Consider the following 24,567-nt stretch of genomic DNA (forward strand, 5'->3'; position numbering starts at 1 on the left):
AAAACAACACTGACCTGCATTGGTACAGGTTCCTTAAGATAATACCCTTCAACAATTTGTTCTTTTCGATAGTGATCTATGATGTCCCCAATGCTGTTAAAATAAAAATTACTAACATTGATATAATTTGTCTCATAAAAAATGTAAATCTTGAAAATACACAAGGACCCTGTTAGCAAGGATTATGTATTTGCAAGTGTTTTCCAAAGCATATAACCTAAATATATCAATAGCATGTATGATTACAACAGTCTCATTATTTTAGAAAAGCAAGAATTCATTTACAGATCAGAATACCTGAGTCAGAGACTACAATTTTGTATACACATACCCAAAGAGTCAGTATAAGTAAGAAAAGAATAAAAGTCTACCTTTATTTTTTTAAGAGTATCTCTGAGGAACTGAGAAAGAACTGAAAGAAAAATGGCATTTATATAGCACATTCAGGTAGATTTTAAGAATTTTTAATCATCAAAACACACATTCTGCTTTCATAACAATCAGATGAAGTTAGATCATAAAACATTAACAGCAAGTAAAAGGAGAAACAAACGGACCGGAGCTAATTTTACATGTAAGATCATAGCTACCAAAGGGAAGGGCTTATTGATGATTCTGAAAGGCAATGCTATTAAAATATTCTTACTATCTGGGAAATGTTACTAGTAAAACAGAAAATAAAATGACATTATATAATGTAATTTAACATGTATTTTAGCACGGCATAATGAATTTTCCAATGTAAAAGTGCTTCTGTATAATCAGTAGGCCATTTTATTGTCCTGAATATTTAAATCTTACACTTTTAAACTTCCTTTAATATACTGGATGAATGGCTATTTTAAGGACAGAGAGAAAACATTTCTCAAAACAGATCCTGTTTTATCTTCCACTTGATTTTTTCCACAGTTCTTCAACTAATGGAATTGAAATATATATTTTATCTCTAGATATACATATCTGTATATATACATATGCACACCCCCTCTCCAAAGATACACACATATATATGCACATATGTATGTCTCCAAAGATAAAATGTCTTTGCCATACTACAAAATTAATTTAAAGCAAATATAATGTTAAAAATAGCAAAACAGGCGACTTGAAAAGATTAATGAAAAAATAAGTATGAATGGGTATGAACTGAATACTAAAGGCAGCATTTTACACAAGGGGGCAAAATGACACAAGTAAAAAGGTATTCACATCAAAAAAGACAAGGAGGGTATACATGTTTAAAGGAATAAGGTAATGCCACATATAAATCCAAAAATGTTAAAGGAAAAAAGAAAATCAGAAAAGACATTTGAAGACAGAGACCGTCACAGAGAGGACTACCTGTTTTAAAGCAAAAAGCATCAAATCCATAAAAAAACAGTAAATACCAAAGGTTTATGACTCAGTAACTATAAAATGCAATTGATCTTGTGGAGCATCTCAACATTACAATATAATTCTTCTCCATGAGCTGAAAGAATACACAGTTCAGACTGCCCAAGAACAAATTTAAAAAGTCTGTGACAACCAATCAAATATATTTTTACCAATGAGCTGGACTTTCAAGATACCTTTTTTTTTTTTTAATTACTTTAGTTCATATTCTACCCAAATACACCTAAAGAAACAGTCAAGGGAGACACAACAACCCAGAATTTCCTAGATATTCTATGCAAGTTTTAGGTATGAAATGACAAATTTACGTCTCAGAAAACTAAAACGTGTTCATACTACACTTTCATTTTAGTAATTTACTTAATAAATAAAACCATGTCTCTCCTTGAACCTCCTAGATAAATGTTAGTAATCTTCAAGGTCTGACCAAAATCCTTCCTCCCTCTCCCTTCTCATCACTACCTCAACTGCTCTCTTTCCACTGAGTCTCCCATGTCCACGTATACAGTCCTGAAATCATCAAGGTCAGCTAACCATCTGTTCTCATAGACCTGTACCTCATAGACCTTTCTCTTAAATGTATATGCATGGGGTCTGTACAATGTATTTCAATAAGTAAATTAGGTAATAAATGTTTGCTGAATTATACTTGCTGATAAATGCTTCTCCTGCTTTTTATAAAAGTTTTAATATAGGAATGTTAAAGTTATGTCTCAAAAAAGCAGTTTCTAAATGAACAGACTTGAGTGCTACCTCTCTTTACCAAAAGACTAATGTAGAATTAATGAGAAGAAAACACAGCAGAGTATGTCTCTGTACATACATTTATTGGATAATCCAACTTAACATTTAAATATCTAAACAGTAAGTGATAAGCACAAAGGTGTATCTTTTTAAGTCCATTTATTTTTTCTTAGTAATCTCTACACTCAACATGAGGCTTCAACTCACAACCCTGAGATCAAGAGTCGCATGCTCTTCTTAACTGACTCAGCTCAACACCCCACAAAAGTTTATCTTCTAAGATTTACTTTATTACTGACACTAATGCTGTAAAAGAATATATTTCCATGCTGAAATATATATTCCCAAACTGTAAACCTGCCTTTTTTCAGGCATCAGATTTGCACAATTCTAGCTTTCTTTGGGGAAAAAAAAATTAGTATTATATGCTAGGAATAACAATACTCCTGAACTTTATCAAATGAACATATCTATAAAGAAAATTTGTGGGTGGGGAACCACGTGGGTGGCTCAGCAGACTCTTGGTTTCTGCTCAAGTTATGATCTCATGGGTTGTGAGATCAAGCTCCACATCGGTCCTCACACTCAGTGGGGAGTCTACTTGAAAGATTCTCTCCCTGTGCTCCTCCCCCAACTCACACATGCTTCTCTCTCAATCACTTCCCCCCTAAAATAAAAAAATATTTTTTTTTTAAAGAAAAGATTGGGAGGTTAGGGTTATTGATCACAGTCACTAAATTAAACTAAATTATCACTAAATTAACACTAAATTTTTTTAAGTCATCATTTTGTAAACAGACTAATAATTTAGAAAGGAATATATTTCAAATACTTCTTTCTTCTTGCTTCATTCTGGTCTTTATCAATAAAAAAGCCAACCTTTACATATTTTACAGACTGCTGCCATTATGTAGAAAGAATTTTCATCTTGCAGAATGCATAAGGAAGTTTAAGTCAGTAAACAAACTTCACTGAAAATAAATCTATGTAAATTATTTTATATTTTTAAAAGTTTCCAGAGAAGACATTTATCAATTCAGTTAAGAATATATGTTTTCAATTTACAGTTTTATATATTCCAAACCACTAGAAAACTGGAAAATGGGAAAAAGTAATTTACCTTCACAAAGAGCTTAAATTGCAGCTAGCTAGATTTTCAGTGAAGATGTCTAGATTGGACTATTAATGTAGAAACCACTCAAGCAGCTTTTCTCTATACGTGTGCAAAAGGATCCAAATGTCGAGACTCACATCTGCCACTTGATGTCTCTTAACTGTTCATGGGGCTTCTGGCAAGCAACTACAACTTGTTTTTTTGTTGGTTTTCTAAGATAAAACAGCTGCTGGATCTCTATACCCTCAAAAGTCAAGCTGGAATTAAGAGAAATACTAAATGGGATGGAGAATACTGCTGTGGTATTAAGGGATTAAACTAGGAAAATGCCATCATTTTAGTTTATGAAAGCCTCCAAAAGAGGAAGACAAGGCCACTCCAGAGTTAGCTAATACGGGAAATTCTTTACATTAGGAAAAACAAAAATGCAAGATTCCTTTCTAATATATGGGGGGGGGGGGGCTGAAATTCTATCATATGGTTTCTCTATTGACTCATTTTCCTGCTCCAGTGACTAAAACTCATTCTGAGTTTTGGGATAAACAATGAATTTTCTGTAATTTTTAAAATGAGAAGTAGGAACCAATAATTAGAACCAAGAAATAGCAACTTGAGAACAACCCAGTTACATGGGTAACATTTGTAGTAAAGTCTCTCTTTAATCTTTAAGAACTTTTTCTTCCTATTAAAATATCCTGGGGCACCTGGGTGTCTCAGGCCGTTAAGCATGCTGGCTTAACGCTTCTGGGATTGAGCCCCACATTGGGCTCCCCAGTCTCCCTCTTCTTGTACTTATGTCAAATAAATAAAATCTTTAAAAAAAATAAAGTAAAATGTCTCACTAATAAAGGAATGTAATATATTCCTTTTCTTAGAACAAATGTTTTGCTACCCTACAGTTAAGGACTTAGCAATTTGGTATAAAAACAGTCCATACATAATCAACAAACATATAAATTATCTTGAATGAAAACAAATTATAAGTTTTTAATTTATATTCATTTTTGACACTGTTTGAAGAATCCTTGGACATGACTACTACTAAATTACATTAAAGGCCTTATTTTAAATTCTAAAAAGTCAGACACTTTTATACAGTTTTGAATCTGATAACACTATGTTATTGAAATTTCAATTATTTTTGCTAAAAGTAAAAGATAACTAAAATTTCTCACAACTTACCTGTTATAATATCGGCCTCCCATCATAAACTGATTATTTGGTGTTGGACAAATTTTAAATCGCTGAATATTTTCATTGGTCCGAAAGTAAAGTGAATAGTCACCAGGAGTATTATCTGAGGGCCTCACAAGAAAACTGCATACTTGGCCAACTGTAAAAATTAAGCTATTAGTTTTATTTCCTAATTACCAAATAAAAAAAGTTGTGTTAAGTAACATAATTATAAAGTACATTTGGAAGTTATAAACATATATAAATTTTCACCAGGAACTTGTTTAATAATAAAGACAATTTTAATACATTTTTATATTTTCTAGTTTATGAGTCACAACCACCCAAACGTTGCATGTGTGTATTACATAAAAATAAGTCTACAGCAGTGATTTCTGGTTAATAATGTTATACCTGTCATGACTTCAAAAGAATAACCTAACCACAGGTAGAGGACATTGGCTAAATGGGTACATTCTATTTGTAAATCCTCTTAAGAAGAAGAGTCTAAAAAAGTTAAAGTAATTTTTTTTTAGGAGTACTCTGCAGTTAACCAATGCTTCTAATTAAACATTAAATAACTGTAATAAAATAGGACCAATGCTTATAAAGGTAGATTCAAAAAATGAAATATGTGTTCATCTTATCAAAATCAATATATGTATACTACCTTCCATTTAGTTGGTAAGAACCTGAAAAGTCATATAAGACCAAATTATCATGTATTAAAGATTTTCAAACTAATTTTAAAGAAGGCTTTTAAGTATCTTCAACTGGCAATGACTCTTAACACCAAAATGTTTTGTCTTTCCTCTGTGTATGTTTAAGTATCAAATGAGTGCTAAAGACAAAATGGATGATAAATGGCCAGTTTTAAAACAAAGAGTGAATGTACAAGTACCTGTCATTAGTAAATTATAAGCTTCTTGTTTGGAAATTTTCCCATGGAACCATCTTAAAAAGAGAACAAATTAAATATGTAAATCTGAAGTCCTTTTTGCTGTTATACAATCAAAACTAAACAACCAGCACAAGTTTAATTCACACTGATACAATGAAATAAAAACAAATACAACTGATCAAGTTATCTCATTCCTTTTACATTTGTTATTATATTTGTAAACATACATAATTTCAACAAAATATAGTAAAATAAGGGTCCAATATGAACCATAATTTCCATATTAATAAACAGTACCAGTAATAATTTTAATTCTGATAATGAGAAACTGTTACATGCTTACACCACCATAGTTAGTGTTCTCTTTTCTTTGCATTAGGAGGGAGAGATGGTACAGGTAGAACCCAGAATTATCCCCCCCCCCCCAAAAAAAATTAGTAAATGAATTTTCCTCACATCACCCTCCGAGTGAACTTTCCCTAAAACAGGAGGTTAAGTTCTCTCTTGAAAGAAAATAGACATGGCTGATTAATACTTTCCTTAAAGTCAGAAAGTGAGATTGAGTGATGACAGAGAGTAAATGTCAGCATCAAGGACTGAAATAAAAGAATGACTTAGTATTCCTAATTATATTTGAGCTACTGCCATAACGAATTAGATGGCTATATATGTTTTAGTTTCTATATACTTAAAATAAGCATTCAGAAATTATTATAAGTGGCATATATTCAAGATCCACTACATATAATAACTAAAGTATTTAAATTTTACCTTAGAATAAAATGACACACCTGATTTTATAAATTATTAGTAATTAAATTTCTTAAAATCTCCTCTCATTATGTGAAGGACTATTATCTATCCTGTTGATTAACACCTTTTAATGCCAAGCTGGTAATTCCAGATCATCCCTCTATCACTTCGCCACAAATTCCTGGAATCTATTCTTGGTTTTGATCGCGGCTTAAAAAACAACTTAGAAAGTAAAAATACTACAAGACCAAAACTAAACAAACAACAAAAAAGCAAGACCCAGCTATATGCCACTTCAGATCTAAAGACACATGCAGACTGAGAGTGAAGGCACAAGAAAACATTTACCAGGCAAACGGAAGTGAAAAGAAAGCTAGAGTAGCAGTACTTATATCAGACAAATAGCTTTAAAACAAAGACTGTGACAAGAGAAAAGACGGATATTATAAAATGATAAGAGGAACAATCCAAGGAGAGGATATAGAATTACAAATATCTATGCATCCAACATGGGAGCACCTAAATGCACAGAGCACCTACTAACAGACACAATGGGAGAAATTGACAGAAATACAGTAACAGTAGGAGACTTAAACATCCCACTTACATCAATGGATGGATCATCCAGACAGAAAGTCAACAAGGAAAAAGTGATTTTGAATGACACATTACACTAGATGGGACAGATAGATATATATTCAGAACACTGCATCCCAGAACCATGAATACACATTCTTTCAAGTGCACCTGGAACATCTCCCAGGAAAAATTACATTAGCCCACAAAAAAACTTAAGACATTCAAAAAGACTGAAATCATATCATGCACCTTTTCTGCCCACAACAGTATGAAACTAGAAATCAATCCTGAGAAAACATCTGGGAAGAACACAAATACATGGAGAGCAAAAAACATGCTACTAAACAGTGAATGGGTCAACCAAGATTCAAAGAGGAAATAAAAAAATACATGAGACAAATGAAAACAGTCCAAATCTTTGGGATGAAGCAAAAGATGCTCTAGAGGGAACTTTAGAGCAATACAGGCCTACCTCAAGAAATAAGAAAAATCTCAAATAACAACCAAATCTTAACACCCAAAGGAGCTAGAACAGAAGAATAAACAAAACCCAAAGCCAGTAGAAAGAAATAGTAAGATTACAGCATAAGTAAATGAAATAGAAACTTAAAAAGAAAAAAAAGAAAAAACAGTAGAAAAGATCAATGAAACCAGGAACTGGTTCTTAGACAGATTCATAGGGAAAAAACAAACACAGGACTCAAATAAATACACTCGGAAATGAAGGACGAGAAGTAACAACCAACATCACAGAAGTACAAAAGATTTTAAGAGAATACAAGATTTTAAGAGAATACTATGAAAAATTCTATGGCAACAAATCAGACAACCCCGAAGAAATGGATGAACTCCTAGAAACATGCAACCTTCCAAAACTGAATCAGGAAAAGCAGAAAATTTGAATAGACTGTCAGAAATGACACTGAAGGGTGCCTGGGTGGCTCAGTTGGTTAAGCTACTGCCTTCAGCTCAGGTCATGATCTGAAGTCCTGAGATCAAGTTGCACATTGGGCTCCGAGCTCCATGGGGAGTCTGCTTCTCCCTCTGACCTCCCCTCTCATGCTCTCTCACTCTGTCTCTCTCTCAAATAAAAAAATTAAAAAAAAAAAAAAAAGAAAGAAAGAAATGACACTGAATCAGTAAGCAATGAACTCCCAACAAACAAGAAGTTCAGGACCAGATGGCTTCACAGGTCAATTCTGTCTACTAAACATTTTTTTTTTTTTTAAGATTTTATTTATTTATTTGAGAGAGAGACCGAGAACACGTGTGCACTGGGTGGGGATGGCGGGGGGCGGGGGGGAGACGGGACACTCCCTCAGCAGGGAGTAGGATGTAGGGCCTGATGCCAGGACCCTAGGATCATGACCTGAGCTGAAGGCAGACACTTAACTGACTGAGCCACCCAAGTGCCCCTGTCTACCAAACATTTAAAGAGAATGTAAATACCTTTAATACCTTTAATTTAAATTAATTAACTGTTAATACTGTTAATTCTTCTCAAACTATTCCAAAAAACTAATGAGGAAGGAAAACTTCCAAATTCACTCTGTAAGTCCAGGATTACCTTGGTAAGAAAACCAGACAAAAACACTATGAAAAACCCCCCAAAACTACAGGCCAATATCCCTCATAAAGAGAGATGTAAAGGGCCGCCTGGGTGGCTCAGTTGGTTAAGCAGCTGCCTTCGGCTCAGGTCATGATCCCAGTGTCCTGGGATCGAGTCCCACATCGGGCTCCTTGCTCAGCAGGGAACCTGCTTCTCCCTCTGCCTCTGCCTGCCATTCTGTCTGCCTGTGCTCGCTCTCTCTCCCTCTCTCTCTCTGATAAATAAATAAAATCTTAAAAAAAAAGAGAGAGAGAGATGTAAAAATCCTTAACATAACACTAGCAAACCAAATTCAACAATATATCAAAAAATCATTCACCCTAAGTTGGATTTATTCCAGGAATGCCAGTATGGTTCAATATTTGCAAATCAATCAACATGATACATCAGAGTAATAAGAGAAACAATAAAAACCATATGGTCATCTTAATAAATACATAAAAAGCATTTCACAAACTACAACATCCATACATGATAAAAACACTCAACAAAGTAGGTTCAGGAGGGGATGCACCTCAACATAATAAAGGCCATACATGGAAATATCATACTCAATAGTGACAAACTAAAAGCTTTTACCTTAAGATCAGTAAAAACACAAGGATGTCTACTCTTTTAGACATCAAGGATGTCTACCACTTTTATTCAACAGAGTACCGGATGTCCTAACTGTAGCAATCAGACAAGAAAAATAAATAAAAGGCATCCAAATTGGTAAGGAAGAAGTAAAACTCACTATATTTGCAGATGGCATGCTACTATATGAAAAACCCTAAAGACTCCACCAAAAAAACTACAGAACTGACAAATGAATTCAGTAAGGTCACAGAATACAATATCAATATAGAGAAATCAACTGCATGTCTACACACCAATAAAAAGTAGGATAAAGAGTAATTAAGAAAACAATCCCATTTACAACTGTACCAAAATTAATAAAATACCTATGAATAAACTTAACGAAAGAGGTAAAAGACCTGCATTCCAAAATGCATTAAAAAACAATAAAAGAAACTGAAGATGAGACAAACAAACTGAAAGATATTCCATGTTCATGGACTGGAAGAGCAAATGTTAAAATGTCCATACTACCCAAAGTAATCTACAGATTCAATGCAACCCACATCAAAATACCATTAGCATTTTTCACAGAGCTAGAACAATCCTAGAGTTTTTATGGAACCACCTAACACCTGAATAGCCAAAGTGTTTCTTCAAACACATAGTGTATACCAGTGACCCAAAGGGGAGTATCTGCTCTTATGAAGTCCCTACTCCAACAAGAAAAAGGGACACACATAACCACAAAATCAATGTCAAAAATATAATTAAGTGCACTGATAGATATGCACGGAGGGCTTTTTTTGAATAAAAGAAAAGGGTACCAGTTCTGTGGAACACGTGAGGGAAAAGATACAGGAATACTTCTTGGCAAGTGATAAATGAGTCAGGTTATTAAGAACAGAAATTAACCAAACATAATGCAGGATGAATTCTGGCCTAGAAAGTAGTTTGGGCAAAGGCAAAAAACAGTATTATGCATTTGAAGTATAACTGGCATTTGACCTACATTTTTTTTCTTTCCTTTTAAAAATAAATCTGTGGTATTATTTTAAGTAGGGAAATATACAGATTTGCAGTGTATCTTATAAATCTGGAGGCTTTCACAACACTGGACCCCCATTTTTGCACACATCAATTACAGCAGTCCCCTCACTGCACCTCATTTTTGGCGTCCTACTCTCTAATACAAAGAGAGAATATTAGTTGCCATTTATCCCAACACTTTGCACTGTTGTTTGTACTATAGGAAAATAGTTCCATGTACCTTAATCTCCCTCAGAGAGGTAAAATTAAGAAGATCAAGATTACTATAATTTGAGAGAAACAGCATTTACACCTGACCCACTTCATTTGCTTACATTATTGGTATACCTCCTCCACACATTCATCAGAATTCATAATCTAAATGTAGGTAGCAGAAGACCTCACATTACTAAAATCAACAAGGTACAGTCTCCTTCATGGAAACTATTTTACAGTTAAACAGCTACATAAAACAAAAAGGAAAATGGACTCCGAAAACATCTCATATGTTCCACCTAAGGAAGGGTGGGGAACTAAAGGAGGTTTACTGCAAGCAGAGTATCCAGCTTAATGTTTTGTCTTCTAATGGTTAGAAAACAGAATAAGCAACCACTTAAAAGGAAGGCCTTAAATTCCATTAGAAAATTCTGACAGGAAGGGAAGAAAAAAAATGTTCCTGTGAAAAGAGATCAGAAGATGAACAGTTTCTATTAAAATCATATGACTGAAATAGACTTGGGATTGAGAGTTAATATCTTCAGAAGAAAATTCATATACAAATAAATGAGGGGGTGCCAAGGTGGCCCAGATGGTTAAGTGTCTGCCTTTGGCTCAGGTCATATCTCAGGATCCTGGGATCAAGCCCTGCATCAGGCTCCCTGCTCAGCAGAGGGTTCTGTGTCTCCCTTTCTCTCTCTCTCTGCCCCTCCCCACTTCTCTTGCTCTCTCTCTCTCTCAAATGAATAAATTTTTAAAAATAAATAAATAAGCAAATGAGGGATGAATAGGACACTAGAAAAGATCTGTAAGGACAAAAACAAAATCATTGTAAATTTCCCATAGGAAATTATTGTTAATAGCTAGTAACTTATGAAATATGAGAAGATTTTGTGGCAAATACTACATATAGTAATACCTGGTCTTTGAATTAGCCCTTAGAAGATACTTAAAATCAGCTTGAAAAGATTATGAAAAGAAAGGCCTTACAGAATCTTATAAATATAGTGAAGAACCCTAATGTTGGGGGCGCCTGGGTGGTTCAGTTGGTTAAGCATCTTCCTTCGACCTATGTCATGACCCCAGTGTTCTGGGATGGAGCCCCACATCAGGCTCCCTGCTCAGCAGGGAGTCTGCTTCTCCCTCTCCCTGCCACTCCTCCTGCTTATGCTCTATTTCTGTCAAATGAATACATAAAATCCTAAAAAAAAAACAAAGCCCTGTTGTTGGAGACCAGCTCTCTTTCTCATACACAGGCACACAACAAACAAAAAAAATGAAAAACTGTAATGTAAAATACATAAAAGATGTGGTTACAAAAACAAAAAATGCATTAACAGTAAGAAAGTAAAAAAAAATATGAGGAATCGTGACATTCATACTGCTATTAATGTTTATAGAAAAGCCTTTAGTGACAGAAGAGTTACATTCAGGTATAAAAGAGACCATCATTATTAAAAAATAAGACTACCAGTAGATCCTAAAGAAAATATTAACATATCAGTTCTGAGCCAAATAAAAACAATTTTTAAGACAGCTTCAAAAGTAGCAGTTTTAAAATATATTTTGGCCTAAGTTTTCCAATTTGTAGGTTTATAACATATTTTCTTTTTTCTTTTAGTAATTAACACAAACTCACATTTTGCCTTCATGTGGATCTTCTTCCCGGCCCTAAAGGATAAGACATTAAGATAGTATTTTATATAATTTTAACTATTAATCTATTTTTATTAAGATTAATAAAAATCATATCTTCAAACACATCTCTACCCTGTCCCTCATATTTACTTTTGCATATACAAGAAAAGACCTATCAGTTCAAGAAAAGTCTTTCTAAAACTCTCTCCCTTATTGTTACTACTCTTCTCCTCTTGTGGTTACTGGAATTCAGGCCTTTTTCCTCCCTTTTCTCAAACTATTACCACAGCCCAAAGAGTTTAATTACCTCTGTGCCCTGTTCAATCCCATTATCTCACCTCTCCAATTTGGACTCATCAGTTTCAAATGCAACTTTCCCCTGCACTAAGAAACACCAAACCAAACAAAAAGAAACAAAATTTAAAAACCAGACCCTTAATACCTCTCTGCTCTCTACAAATTCCTCCTTTGATAAAACCAAAATTCTTTATCTTATCACTCAAGCCTACATTTCCTATCTCCTAGTACCAATTCTCTTTAGGTATCTATACAATGGACCCACATAACTACCCATTTGCTTATCTGTATTCTCAACACCACTGGCTTGCTCTTTTTAACTTAGAATGTCCTTTCCACTCACTGCTTCCTACCTGTTTGTTAACCTCAACTATTCAGACAGTATCTTCTTCAAATACTAGTTTTCAGTATAAAATACGGAGTCCCTAAAACATAAACTTCTACTTTGAATAGAAAGACATCATTCTTTTATCATCTTTTGAACTTTACCTTACTCTATTTGGCATGCCTATTATTTAAGATACACTAGTGTTATTCATTCCTTAATAATGGCTGTAAGCACCGTAAGATCTTAACTCTTCTTTATTAATCCCAACCACCCCATAACCACTAGCACAATATTGGGCATATAATTTTCACTGAATACTTACTGACCTGTACTCCTAGTACCCAGCAAAACTGGGTACCTGACACCAGGTTTTCACTGAAGAAAAAATGGTCTATCTATACAGGCATTCATCTCTCTCAATTTGTTCCTTACCCATCAAATACCTAAGCGAACTAAAACACCCACTGAATGTCTATTATAAAACAAAGCAGTATGCTTAACACACACACACACACACACTGCATGATCATTACCCAAAAGGAGCTAATTTCTACAGAATAGGTTGACACTAAATTAATTTTATACAGTGTAATAAAATAATGATTAACAAGGTGCTACAGACACACAAGAGAAAACAATTTAGCCTAAGAAAGGCATAAATCCTCTGTGAAAACTAGGAAGCCTCTGAGATAAAAAGATGAATCAAATTTTACGTGGTAGTAGTCTAGCAGGGAAGGAGTGTCAGAAAAAGTGCAGGCATAAAGAAATTCATTCAACAAATATTTGCTGAATGCATACTAATGCCAGACACACTATTCTATACTATGGGGATACACCACTGAATCAGAGACAAAAATCCTCACAAAGCTTACATTCCAGATTAAAAGCATAAAAGCAGACATGTACTTGAAGAACAGTAATTAGAATTTCAGAGTGGGAAAATTCTTAAAATCCAATCACCAACCTAATGTCTGAAATCTAGACAATCTGCAAATGGCTTTTAAAGCTACAAGGAGGGTGCCTGGGTGGCTCAGTGGGTTAAGCCGCTGCCTTCGGCTCAGGTCATGATCTCAGGGTCCTGGGATCGAGTCCCGCATCGGGCTCTCTGCTCAGCAGGAAGCCTGCTTCCCTCTCTCTCTCTCTCTGCCTGCCTCTCCCTCTACTTGTGATCTCTCTCTGTCAAATAAATAAATAAAATCTTAAAAAAAAAAAATAAATAAAGCTACAAGGAATCACTAGGCTCCAATGAAGACCATTATGAAAACTTATTTTAAGTATTAGAGTAAAAATTGTTCATTAATTCTAACTTGGAATTATCTACTATTAATTCAAAGTATGACTATATTCCTTTTTAGCAGCCCTTTTTAGCAGAACATTGTTCATTCATACTTACTTGTTAATTTGTTCTTTTATTTTTTTCCTTTTATTTATGTTATGTATCCTTATGTTAAATTGGGCTTTTTTCCCCCTGTACTCATTGGATAACTTTCACTTATTCTTCTTAAGATTTATCTTATTAAATCTGATCCAGAATCCCAAGAGCTGGAGAAAGTTAAACTATACTCTGAATTCTTTAAATAATCATAAAAATAGGGATGGGGTATGACAGCAGGAGAAAAAAAACCAACATAAAAAAGTTTTAACTAAGAAATTTTGTAGTAAAACCAACACAGTAAGATTCTTCTGTTTGAACATTTCTGGCCTACAATGAAAGAAAATATCTCTCCCTACTGTAAATTACCAAATACTAACCTAGGAATTAAGAGTTCCAATCCTAGCTCTTCCACTAAGTAACTATTTGTATGCAATGTATCGTACGTACCATTTCCTCAACTGCCCTCCACTTTTCCTCAGTTATGTTTTACTTCTACATATCAAGATCTATTAATCAAGGGAATTAATAGCAAAGAAAAATGTTCTCCACTGCAATCTTCCCGGAAAATAATCAAAGCACAGGTTTCAGAATATTATAAAGTTCATGACATAATTTTAAAACAGTAGCTCTGAGGGTTGTGAAAGATAAAAAGAAACCATTCCATCACACTAAACAAATCCAAATCCAAAAAGGATGAACTCCAAAACTGTAATATGTTTGATAAGATTCAGTGACACTTAAAAAAAAAAACAAAAAGATTCAAGTGATACTGATACATCTGAAATGCAAATGCTACTTGAAAGCAGACCTGCTATCAAAAAACACAACAATTATCAACACAGTGACAAGACTACTGATGTTGAATTATGTGGCGACAATAAAAATGGGAATACTGGAAATGTAGAAAGGTGTTAAAACTAAGTTTTGCTAAGGTTACTAGAAAATTATACATATATTTGGGAGATAAAGATTCTGAAAGCAAACATGTGCAACCCTATTTGATTCAGAGTCCATGATCATTTTTTCATAGCCTCATTTATGAGGAAAACCACTAAGACGACAAAAGGAGATACAAATAGGCACAAATGGTAATTTTTTTTAATTCTTACAAACTCATAAAAACTTTCTGGAAAAAAAAGACTTTCAGAAAATTAACAGTTAAAGATTCAAACATGCTGGCTTAGTTATCCTCTTTACAAATAAATAACCTTTACTACAGTAAATATATTTTAATGAGAAATTCTTTGTTCTAGGGAATTGACTTTTTTTGGGGGGGGGGGAATTGACATTTTTAATTTTAAAGTTTCATTACTAATTTCTCCTGATTACGGATAAGTTCCAGAAGTGTACAGAATATTTAAAATTAAGAGTGATAGGAGAAGAACAAAACTTACCACCTCTTCCACTAGGTCTTCAACAATAAGACCCTGTTCATCTGTTCGTAGATTTGTAACCCACATCCATCCATCTTCTAATTCATTATGAACAATAAACATATCTCCTTTTAGGAAACTGAAAATAGCAATTGTGAAGTTATTAAAATTGAATTAAAATTTTAAACATGGAAATTTGAGTAATCATGTGCCATACTACAGAAATAATATGATATTGGGAATGCAAGAAATTAAAGTCAAATACCCTGGATTTTTGTCCTGTTTTTTGGCATCACCTAAATATAAAGCTCTGAAGACACTTAACAATCTGAATCTTATTCTCTCACGTTGTAAAATGGATTTAATAATGGTATCTGCACTATCTACATTATTGGATTACTCTTAAATTCAAATTCAAATTTGTGTAAACAGTAATTATATATGTATTATAGGCTTTAGGCTATAACTCCAAGAAGACTGAATTTAAAAATTTAAGCTTTCATGTAATTACTCTTTCAGATGTAGGTTAGATATAAAATCATAGTATAATTTGCTCATTACATTTACACAAGATACAGCTATTTTAGAAAAACTTCAAGTAAGCACAATTAGACTTTCCAGCAGATATTTATGAGATTTAACATTTTTCTCATAAAAATCATTAATGTTTATTTAATTCACTTAACACATCTATGATATAGCAAGCATTCTTTCTCTAAAAGTGGTATCAAAGGATAGGAAAATGCATGCATGCTTTTTTTTGTTAACAATTTCTGAGTAGAGAGATGCATATACAAACCAGTTTCTTTTCCTTGGAACCTATACATTTTCAACCTCCACAAAATTGCAGGAGGAGTAAGGTTTATACTGATGCCATTTTTCAACATCAGTAATTCGCTAAACGCTTCATTTTAGGCCTGAATGAATGCCTCCCAGCATTCGAAGTTCCAAGATTGTCTGGCTGCTGCTATTAACCCTCTATCTATATTCACATCACATATTTTTTAAACAAGTTTCCTCAGTCTAAATTTCACAAACCAAAGTTCCATTAAGTAATCTCTTCTCATACTTCTGAAAACTGTTTTCCACCAGAATATCTCAAGCTTCACTGTTTCTTGGACAGGTTCAAGACTAAAAACTTATACACTTCAGATGATTTCTATTTGGATGAGCATGTAATACTGCATTCTATCTTGGTTCTACAACCCTTGTTAACAGTGACCAATATTTCATTAGCTGACTGGCAGGAGACATTACTACTTAACCAAATAAACTACTCCTTTCTAGAAACACTCTCCTAAATAACTACATTAAAAAAAAATAATTATGAAAAGAAATAAAATAAAAAAATAAAAAATAGTAATTATGAGTAAAAGAAGAATATGTATGGACAAAAATACAGAATATAGCTTAATTTCTTGATCAAAAACTGTCATAAGAGAATTTTTTTAAATTTGACTTACGTTGTTGCTAGAACACTAAATATGTGATGCAAAACGAAAAAAATTTAAAATAAAAAGGTTAGGGGCACCTGGGTGGCTCAGTGGGTTAAAGCCTCTGCCTTCAGCTCAGGTCATGATCCCAGGGTCCTGGGATCGAGCCCCACATCAGGCTCTCCTGCTCAGCAGGGAGCCTGCTTTCCCCTCTCTCTCTGCCTGCCTCTCTGCATACTTGTGATCTCTGTCAAATAAATAAATAAAATATTTTAAAAAAATAAAATAAAAAGGTTTTAACAATATAATCATAACATGCTTTATTTTGCATTTTTCCAAAAAAAAGTTAAAATGCCTTAAGTCTCATTAATCTTCAGATGTTTTTACCTAAAACAAAACAAAACAAAAACTTCACAGATACATACAAATTTTTAAGGACTCATATATTCACATATATTTATATAATCAAAGTAAAACTTATATATTCCTATACTTATTTAAATTTTCATCTTCCTAAACCAGTAGTAGTCAGTTCTGAAGGTCTCTCAGGACTTCTTTTTATACTTAAAAATTGATACCCTAAAAAACCTTTATTTATATATCTATTAATACTTACCATATTGGAATTTAAAATATAAGTGTTTTTAAAAATAATCTACCCCATCACACTGTAACATAATGAATATTAAAAATTATTATATTTTACATGTTTTGTGAGAATATTGTTTTACATTTTTGCAAATCTCAACATCTGGCTTAATTGTAAACAGCCAGATTCTTTTGTTTCTACATTCAATCTGTTGTTTCAGGTTTTTGTTTCTTTCTTTGTTTGAAGTACATGAAGAAAAATCTGACTTCACAAAAATTTGCAGCTGTGAAAGGAATGAGTATTTTAATAGCCTCTCAGATAATTCTAGATATGCTATGAAAAACTCAACAATTGGTACCTGAAGGTTAGTTGTATTAAGGAATCAAAAACTGCCTCAATGAGCTTTCTGTACCCCATTTCAGTAATATCTATTTGTCCATCTTGCACTTTGAATGGACCTTTACCCAGGCATAATTCTTTAACAGCATGCATTGATCATTTAGAAGATACTGGTTCACTGAGCTATGCAGATCACCCAGATGTAGGTACATTTTACACAATCAAAATGTCACATTCTTTAATATCACCACCAATCTCATCAGAAAAATCAGGGACTATGTGGGAAACTGTGAAACTCCTAACTGCAGTTTCCAAAATTTTCATTTTTGCTTGCAAGCTCAAATTTTGTCACTGGCAACAAATACTGCCACTCACTCACTTCCCCGGAAGTAACAGACTCACTCCTTTAAAAAAAAAAAAAAAAAAAAGGTCAAATACTCTAGTCTGAACAACCATTGTTGGATAGTTTGCCTTTGAGTCTTAAGCACAAATCGTATATACAGAAGCAGAAGCTAGCTCGGCTCTCAACTCCCTGCTCTCAAGACAAGGACCTGTGGCTCAGCCAAGATGTTTTGTGCATATTTCCCATTTCATCACACAGAATATTAAAAAGAGGCACCAGTTTTCTTCATCTCCCAGGAGATTAAAAAAGATATTTACCACACAGAATACTAAAATAATTGAAATTTAGAAAAATACCTTTTACGGTCTCATCGAGAAATCTGAGGGGAAACTTGTATTGTTTACTTCCAAGTGTGTGGCATGAAGAACAGTACACTTTGCTACCACTGCCTTTATTTGTGCTAAGACACTAATACTTTCACTGGTTGTTGCTTTTGTACCATCAGTGTAAATGTCACAGTGAAAAGGGCAAATTTTATTTTAGTCTTATCAAGAGAACAGCTCTGCTCTCTTGAATTCTCTAAACAGATCTCAAGGATCCCCAAAATTACATGGATCACACTTTGAGCACTGCTATCCTAGAGGATACACTGGGAATTTACAAGTTATTCAAAATTCCTGAACTGGTAGTTCACCACTGTTGTTCTTTGTTGTATATAATTCATTCCGTCCCTTTCTTTCACTGGCTTTTCCTGCTTAGATCACAAATAAAGGTATGCCAATAAAAACTGGGTGGCTCAGTGGGTTAAAGCCTCTGCTTTTGGCTCAGATCATGATCCCAGGGTCCTGCGATGGAACCCTGCATCGGGCTCTCTGCTCACAAGGGAGCCTGCTTTCCCCTCTCTCTCTGCCTACTTGTGATCTCTGTCTCTCAAATAAATAAATAAAATCTTTACAATAATAATAATAAGTTATATATAAATCAAATAATATAAAAATAATTTTTAATCATGTTCTGTAGTTCTATGCCACACTTAAACCATTCACTCATCATGTAAAATAGTAGTCATCATTTATGTACAAATTACAGTTGAGACATAAATGCCATGGAGTAATATAAACTAGAGTACAGAATATAACAATTATCCTTGTGTTGTCAAAGACAGTCTAATAAAATCTGAATTTATTTCACCTGTCATCTTCACTGTGGCCACTCTGATCCAAATCCATATTCTGAACAAGCCAAACACAGGAGTACAGGAATGATGAACTCAATACTAAAGGCACTTGCTAGCCTGTTACATGCTCTTTCCTCAAAGTCCAAGACCTTCCCAGCCAAAGAGTAGTTAAGTTTTCAAAATCTGTCAAATGCCTATTTCAAATGCCTTATAAATGAGAATACAATCTAAAATACCTTATTTCATCAGTGTCTGGAACCTTTGTGTAAGGCAGAATGGCTCGAACACGCCTTCTATCTTCTACTGGCTAGGAATAAGAAAAAGAAGATTTATAAAAGATAACCTTTTTATGTCAAAGTCAAATTAGGTATATCCACATAAAGTTTAAAACAACAAAAATCCACATTATAAACACAGGATCATTCAAATTGTTTTTAGTAAGGTTCTAAATACTCAAAGCCTAGAAATACTTGTCTTATTTCTGGGTTTGTTTTTTTTTTAATAGAAATTCTTTTAACTGCATAACCAATGATTTTATCAAGTAATATGAGTAGCCATTTAATTTTAAATGAACTACATGGAACATACAAATTAACTTTTCTCTGATTATTTAAAAGGTGTTTCAGAATCTTGCAGCAACTGCAGGATTAGCACTATGTTACCAGTCATTACTGCTCATTCACTTAAAAACTTTTGTTAAGCTATCACCATACAGTATTAATTTAAAAAAAAGTATTAGCAATTTAAACACCAACTTACTGAAAAATTTTCTTTTTTTGAAAAGGATATCAGTTTTGCTGACAGTACAACCAGAATTAAAATTTAAAACAACACATATTTCTTAAATTTTAATAAATACCATAAGAAACTGAACGAGAGCTAACCTCATTAGTAAAGTGAAATTATAAATTTTTGAAAAATACAGTATTTAAGTTTTACTTGCCTCTGGTGGTGCAACTGGATAAAGCAATTTTTCTCCTTTAAGCAAACAGGAAACATGACTGTAATAACCTATTAAGTCTGACAGTGAAGAAAAACGTCTTCCACCAATGTAGTAATCTCCACACATAGCAATAATCCTATTTGTACAGGAAAAAAATACAATATAACAAAAACCTTCAGAGCCAATTTTAAAGACCAGTTTCTAAAGAAATTATACATCCCTAATTGTCATACTCTTCCTTAAACTATATCCTAATATTAAAATACCACCTACTAATATCTGCCAATGCAAATTTACCTAAGGTTACTTCTTCTAAAAATACATATGCATACATGTGATAGATATGAAATACGTATCTGACTTATAAACCCCATTTCATAATTCACTGCAATATTTATAAATCTATCTTCAGATACTTCTGCTCACTTTTCATATTTAAGACTAAACAGCAATTTTAATAAGTTTCTCTGGCTAACAGTAGTTTACAGATCTCAAAATATTTAGAGTATTATAATAATTTCACATTCTATGTGCGGTATAAAGTGCTCTCACAACTTCTCTTAAAATCTTAAAGTCAATGGCATATAAACATTTATCAGTTACCATGATAGGCAATATATGATTTTTTTTCAATGTCTCCCTTAAAAATGAAACAGAAGACAGTAATATAGGTATGTATATTTATGCAGACTTAAGCATCTGTACTTGAAAATCTACATACCTTTGACATGAATGTTTGCAAAGAATTTCAGAACAGTGAAGCAAAATGAGTTAGAGAGCACATATCTTGACTCTTTGTTTCCTATATTTTGTTACTCTGTAGTCTAAAAATACACATTTCCTTTATTTCTGCTTTACCACTCAAAGTTTCTTCATAATTCTTTATACTTTAAAAGTGGTAATTATATTTGAGATTAGCACAGCAGTGCCCAATGATACGGTTTTTAAACAAAAAAGCAATCATTCAATAATATCTACTCTATAATCTTCTGATTAAATCACATAATTGAGAACAAATCACTTTCCCCATCATTTAAATATCAATGAAACATTCATCCTTATTAAAGCAGGTATATTTAAGAACACTATAGCAAAGTCACTATATTATTTAGCCTCATATTAGAAATAAAGACTTACCTAAAATGGTTGACAACATTTGTCTGGCTAAGAAATGAAAGTACAAAGGACCCTGGCCTCCGATCACTCTCTCTTATAAGGTAACTGCCAGACTTCCCTGCTTGCCTTAGGCGTTCTTCAGCTATAGTTCTATCAAGTTTTCCATGATACCACCTAAGGGAAAAAAGAGTTGTGATTAAAATACAAATAGCAACTATAAAATTAATAGTGGTAGCTGAAAAACTTACTACTAGAGGTTTCAAATACCTAAGTATAACTTAAACATTTAGCTTTTACTCTTGGTAGATTATTCCAATTTTAACTCAATTGTTTTTAACTTCTCAGTCTCTCAAAAAAAAAATCATTTACTCAGTTTTTAATTTTTTCTATAAACTCAGGGCTAATCATCTCACATATGAACCTCTCCATTTCTGTCCATCTTCTCCCTCCAGGATTGTCTACCTGGTCAAGATATAAGATTTATTACAATCAAATCTTTATTTAGAAAAGAATATGATGGACAAATGGAAACAATTACTACCTCTCTCTATGCTAAAGATCCTAAGTATATCACTCGACATAACACTCAAGGGAAATTGATACCTATAAGAGAAATAAAACTTTATTCCATTTCAGTATCTGTGCCCTAGAACAGGAAAATAGAATGACACTCTGAAAAGCCTAGTGTTCTAATTTCCTATTTCAACATAAAGCTGATTAGTCCATTTGGTCTTAAGATTATTTACTCCATAAGCACATATCTGATCTTAATTCTTCAAATTTATTTAACAAACATGTGGAAATAAATAATATCCCTTTAACTTTGTCCCTTTAACTTTCTTACTCTCACTGTAAATATGTTCTACCTACCACACTATGAGATAATCTGCTTAAATGACTGGTTGTAATTCTAGCATCACCCATGCTACCAATTTATGCCTATAAAAGACTCATGGATTAATAGAAGCATAATTAGAAACATACTGGAACTTTCACATGGCCATGGTAATAGTTCTACAAAGTAATTGTTATGAACTATTTTTACACCTTCAATATGTTAGTCATCCCAACTCATCCTTGATACTTGTAGTCTTTCTTGAAACACTCACAGAAAAACAATAAAACATTCATATTGCATTGATATATTAATATCTAGCCAGAAGTCAATAGTCAAAACTATTACAGTCTTGTGTCTATTTTTATAAATCTCCTATTTTCTTAAGCTTGCTGTAAGGAAAGCTAACTATTCTTGACTCATTAGTTTATTTTTTTTTAAAGTTATCAAAAGAATTTTCACTTATTTGAAATCTATGTGTAAGACTGAAATGAAATAATGAAAAAATCACAAAGCTTCATCTTAATTTAATAGGAAAAACATAATTATAAGCTGTTAGTATTAGAGGAAGAAGGCAAAGAACAATCAACATTGCATTCTTCTAAAATTCTAATTTCAGTTCAAACATTGTATTTAAGGCTACTGACAAATTTAACTTTCAAGAACTGTTTTCTCTTTTCTTAAATGTGAAAGCAAAAGTTTAGACTTATGATGATTAAAAGTTCTTTGATGAGGTAAAATTGAAGCATATATGATGAGGACAAAGTTTACTTAGAGGGGCACCGAGGTGGCTCAGTAGGTTAAGTGTTTCCCTTCAGCGCAGGTCATGATCTCAGGGTCCTGGTATGGAGCCCTGTATTGTTGTTCCCTGCTCAGTGCAGAATCTGCTTCTCTCTTTCCCTCTGCCAATCCCCCCCAGCTCATGTTGACTGTCTCAAATAAGTAAGTAAAATCTTTAAAAAATAATAAAAAGAGATTTAAAAAGTCACCATTTTAAAAAAAATTAAAAATATTTATTTAAAAATTTACTTAGTTGTGAAAATACATGGAACATGTGCTTAGAATACAAAATTGGTATATTATTTATTACCTAAAGTAATGAAGCTATGCCGCAGAGCAGATTTACACGTGAAGAGACAAAAATTAAAAACAATTATAAGCAAAACTGCTATTTTTGTGTACTTTCTATCTGCTAAATTTCTGCTGTTTTACCCAAATGTCAAGATTCAAAAATTTCATTTAATCACCATCTTGTGAACCCACCATGAGATGATATAAAAGGCCATGAGGTGTTACACAATTACTCATTTATTAAAAATACTTCACTAAAAACTTTTACTGATATGTAAAAGATGTATTTGTGATTTTTTAGTTTTTAGTTCTGTATTTTCTGTAAGATTCTGGCTTTAATACAGGTATTCAGTTTCAGAGAGAATTTTTTTTTTTTTTTTAAAGACTTGATTTATTTGACAGAGAGACACAACAAGGGAGGGAACACAAGATCGGGAGAGAGAGAAGCAGGCTTCTCACTCAGCAGGGAGCCTGATGAGATTCAGGGCTTAATCCCAGGACTCTGGGATCATGACCCGAGTTGAAGGCAGATGCTTGAGGACAGCCACAGAGGCGCCCCTAAGACAGATTTTAAACTTTGCTTCTTGAATACTAGTAATTCCCTTTATGTCAAAAGCTCATTAAGCTTCAAACAACGATGCAAACATGTCAATTCATTTTTTATTTTTGTTTTTTAATTAAGTTAAAAACAAAACAAAACAAAACAGAGAATCAGACCTATAAATACAGAGAACTAAGACTGCCAAAGGGGTGAGGCGGGTCAAGGATAGGCAAAACAGGTGAAAGGGAGTGGGAGATACAAGCTTCCAGTTATGAAATGAGTAAGTCATGGGAAAAAAGGCACAGCATAATTAATACAATCAATGATACTGTACTAGAAATCTATGGTGAAAGATGGTAGATACACTTGTGGTGAATACAGCATACTGTATAAATCTGTCAAATCACCGTGCTGTATACCTAAAACTAATGTAACACTGTATGTCAACTACAGTAAAAAAAAAAAAAGTCAATTATTTATTATGATTATAAATTGACTTTAAGTTATCCAGTAATAGACTGGATGAGCACAGATATAGTTGAGTCAGATCCTCTAAATGTTAGAATTCCACTGTTAAAAGTCACTGGCTGTTCTTCCAAAAACAAAATAAAACAAACAATAAAACTGAATTGTCTTAATCAAAACTCAGACTTTTCTGAATTATCTTTACTGTTAATTTGAAATTAAGGTGAATTATACTAACAATAATATTTTTAATATATCTGTACAGCTATTTTAAATGTACTATTAAAGCATGAAAAGCACTTCAAGTAAGATGTTACAATATGCAATTCTTTACCCCATTTAAAAATGTGGAAATAAAAAATATCAGCAACATGTTTGGCAAAATAATATTTTTTTCTATTATATTTTATTTCTTTATTCTTAATAATTATGTTTAAATTACCCTTTAAATTTATTTTCCTTGATGACAAAATCTGTAACAGATAGAATGAACTATTTGACTAATAAGCCAAAGTACAATAAAATTTGCATGTCTGAATGATATTCAAGTTTGTTAACTCTTTTGTTTTAAATATTTTTTATTTATTTATTTTTAGCATAACAGTATTCATTGTTTTTGTACCACACTCAGTG

The 24,567-nt window shown here is 33.0% G+C and overlaps 1 protein-coding gene across 2 annotated transcripts in view; it reads right to left on the reverse strand.

The window, feature by feature from the left end:
• RASA1 (RAS p21 protein activator 1) overlaps nt 1–24,567 on the reverse strand; it is a 121,364-nt gene that overhangs the window by 37,422 nt on the left and 59,375 nt on the right. Inside the window, exons 2-9 of one of the 2 annotated variants that reach the window (XM_082725841.1) lie at nt 21,044–21,196; nt 19,903–20,042; nt 19,200–19,266; nt 15,104–15,221; nt 11,711–11,742; nt 5,328–5,380; nt 4,436–4,586; nt 15–93 (exon numbers count right to left, since the gene is read on the reverse strand). In XM_082725841.1, the coding sequence (XP_082581967.1) occupies nt 15–93; nt 4,436–4,586; nt 5,328–5,380; nt 11,711–11,742; nt 15,104–15,221; nt 19,200–19,266; nt 19,903–20,042; nt 21,044–21,196 (793 nt within the window). Of the gene's footprint in view, nt 1–14; nt 94–4,435; nt 4,587–5,327; nt 5,381–11,710; nt 11,743–15,103; nt 15,222–19,199; nt 19,271–19,902; nt 20,043–21,043; nt 21,197–24,567 lie in introns of both variants that reach the window. The other variant, XM_082725842.1, reaches the window with a different exon arrangement.

Source organism: Mustela nivalis (assembly GCF_964662115.1).
Source record: "Mustela nivalis genome assembly, chromosome: 3".
NCBI lineage: Eukaryota > Metazoa > Chordata > Mammalia > Carnivora > Mustelidae > Mustela > Mustela nivalis.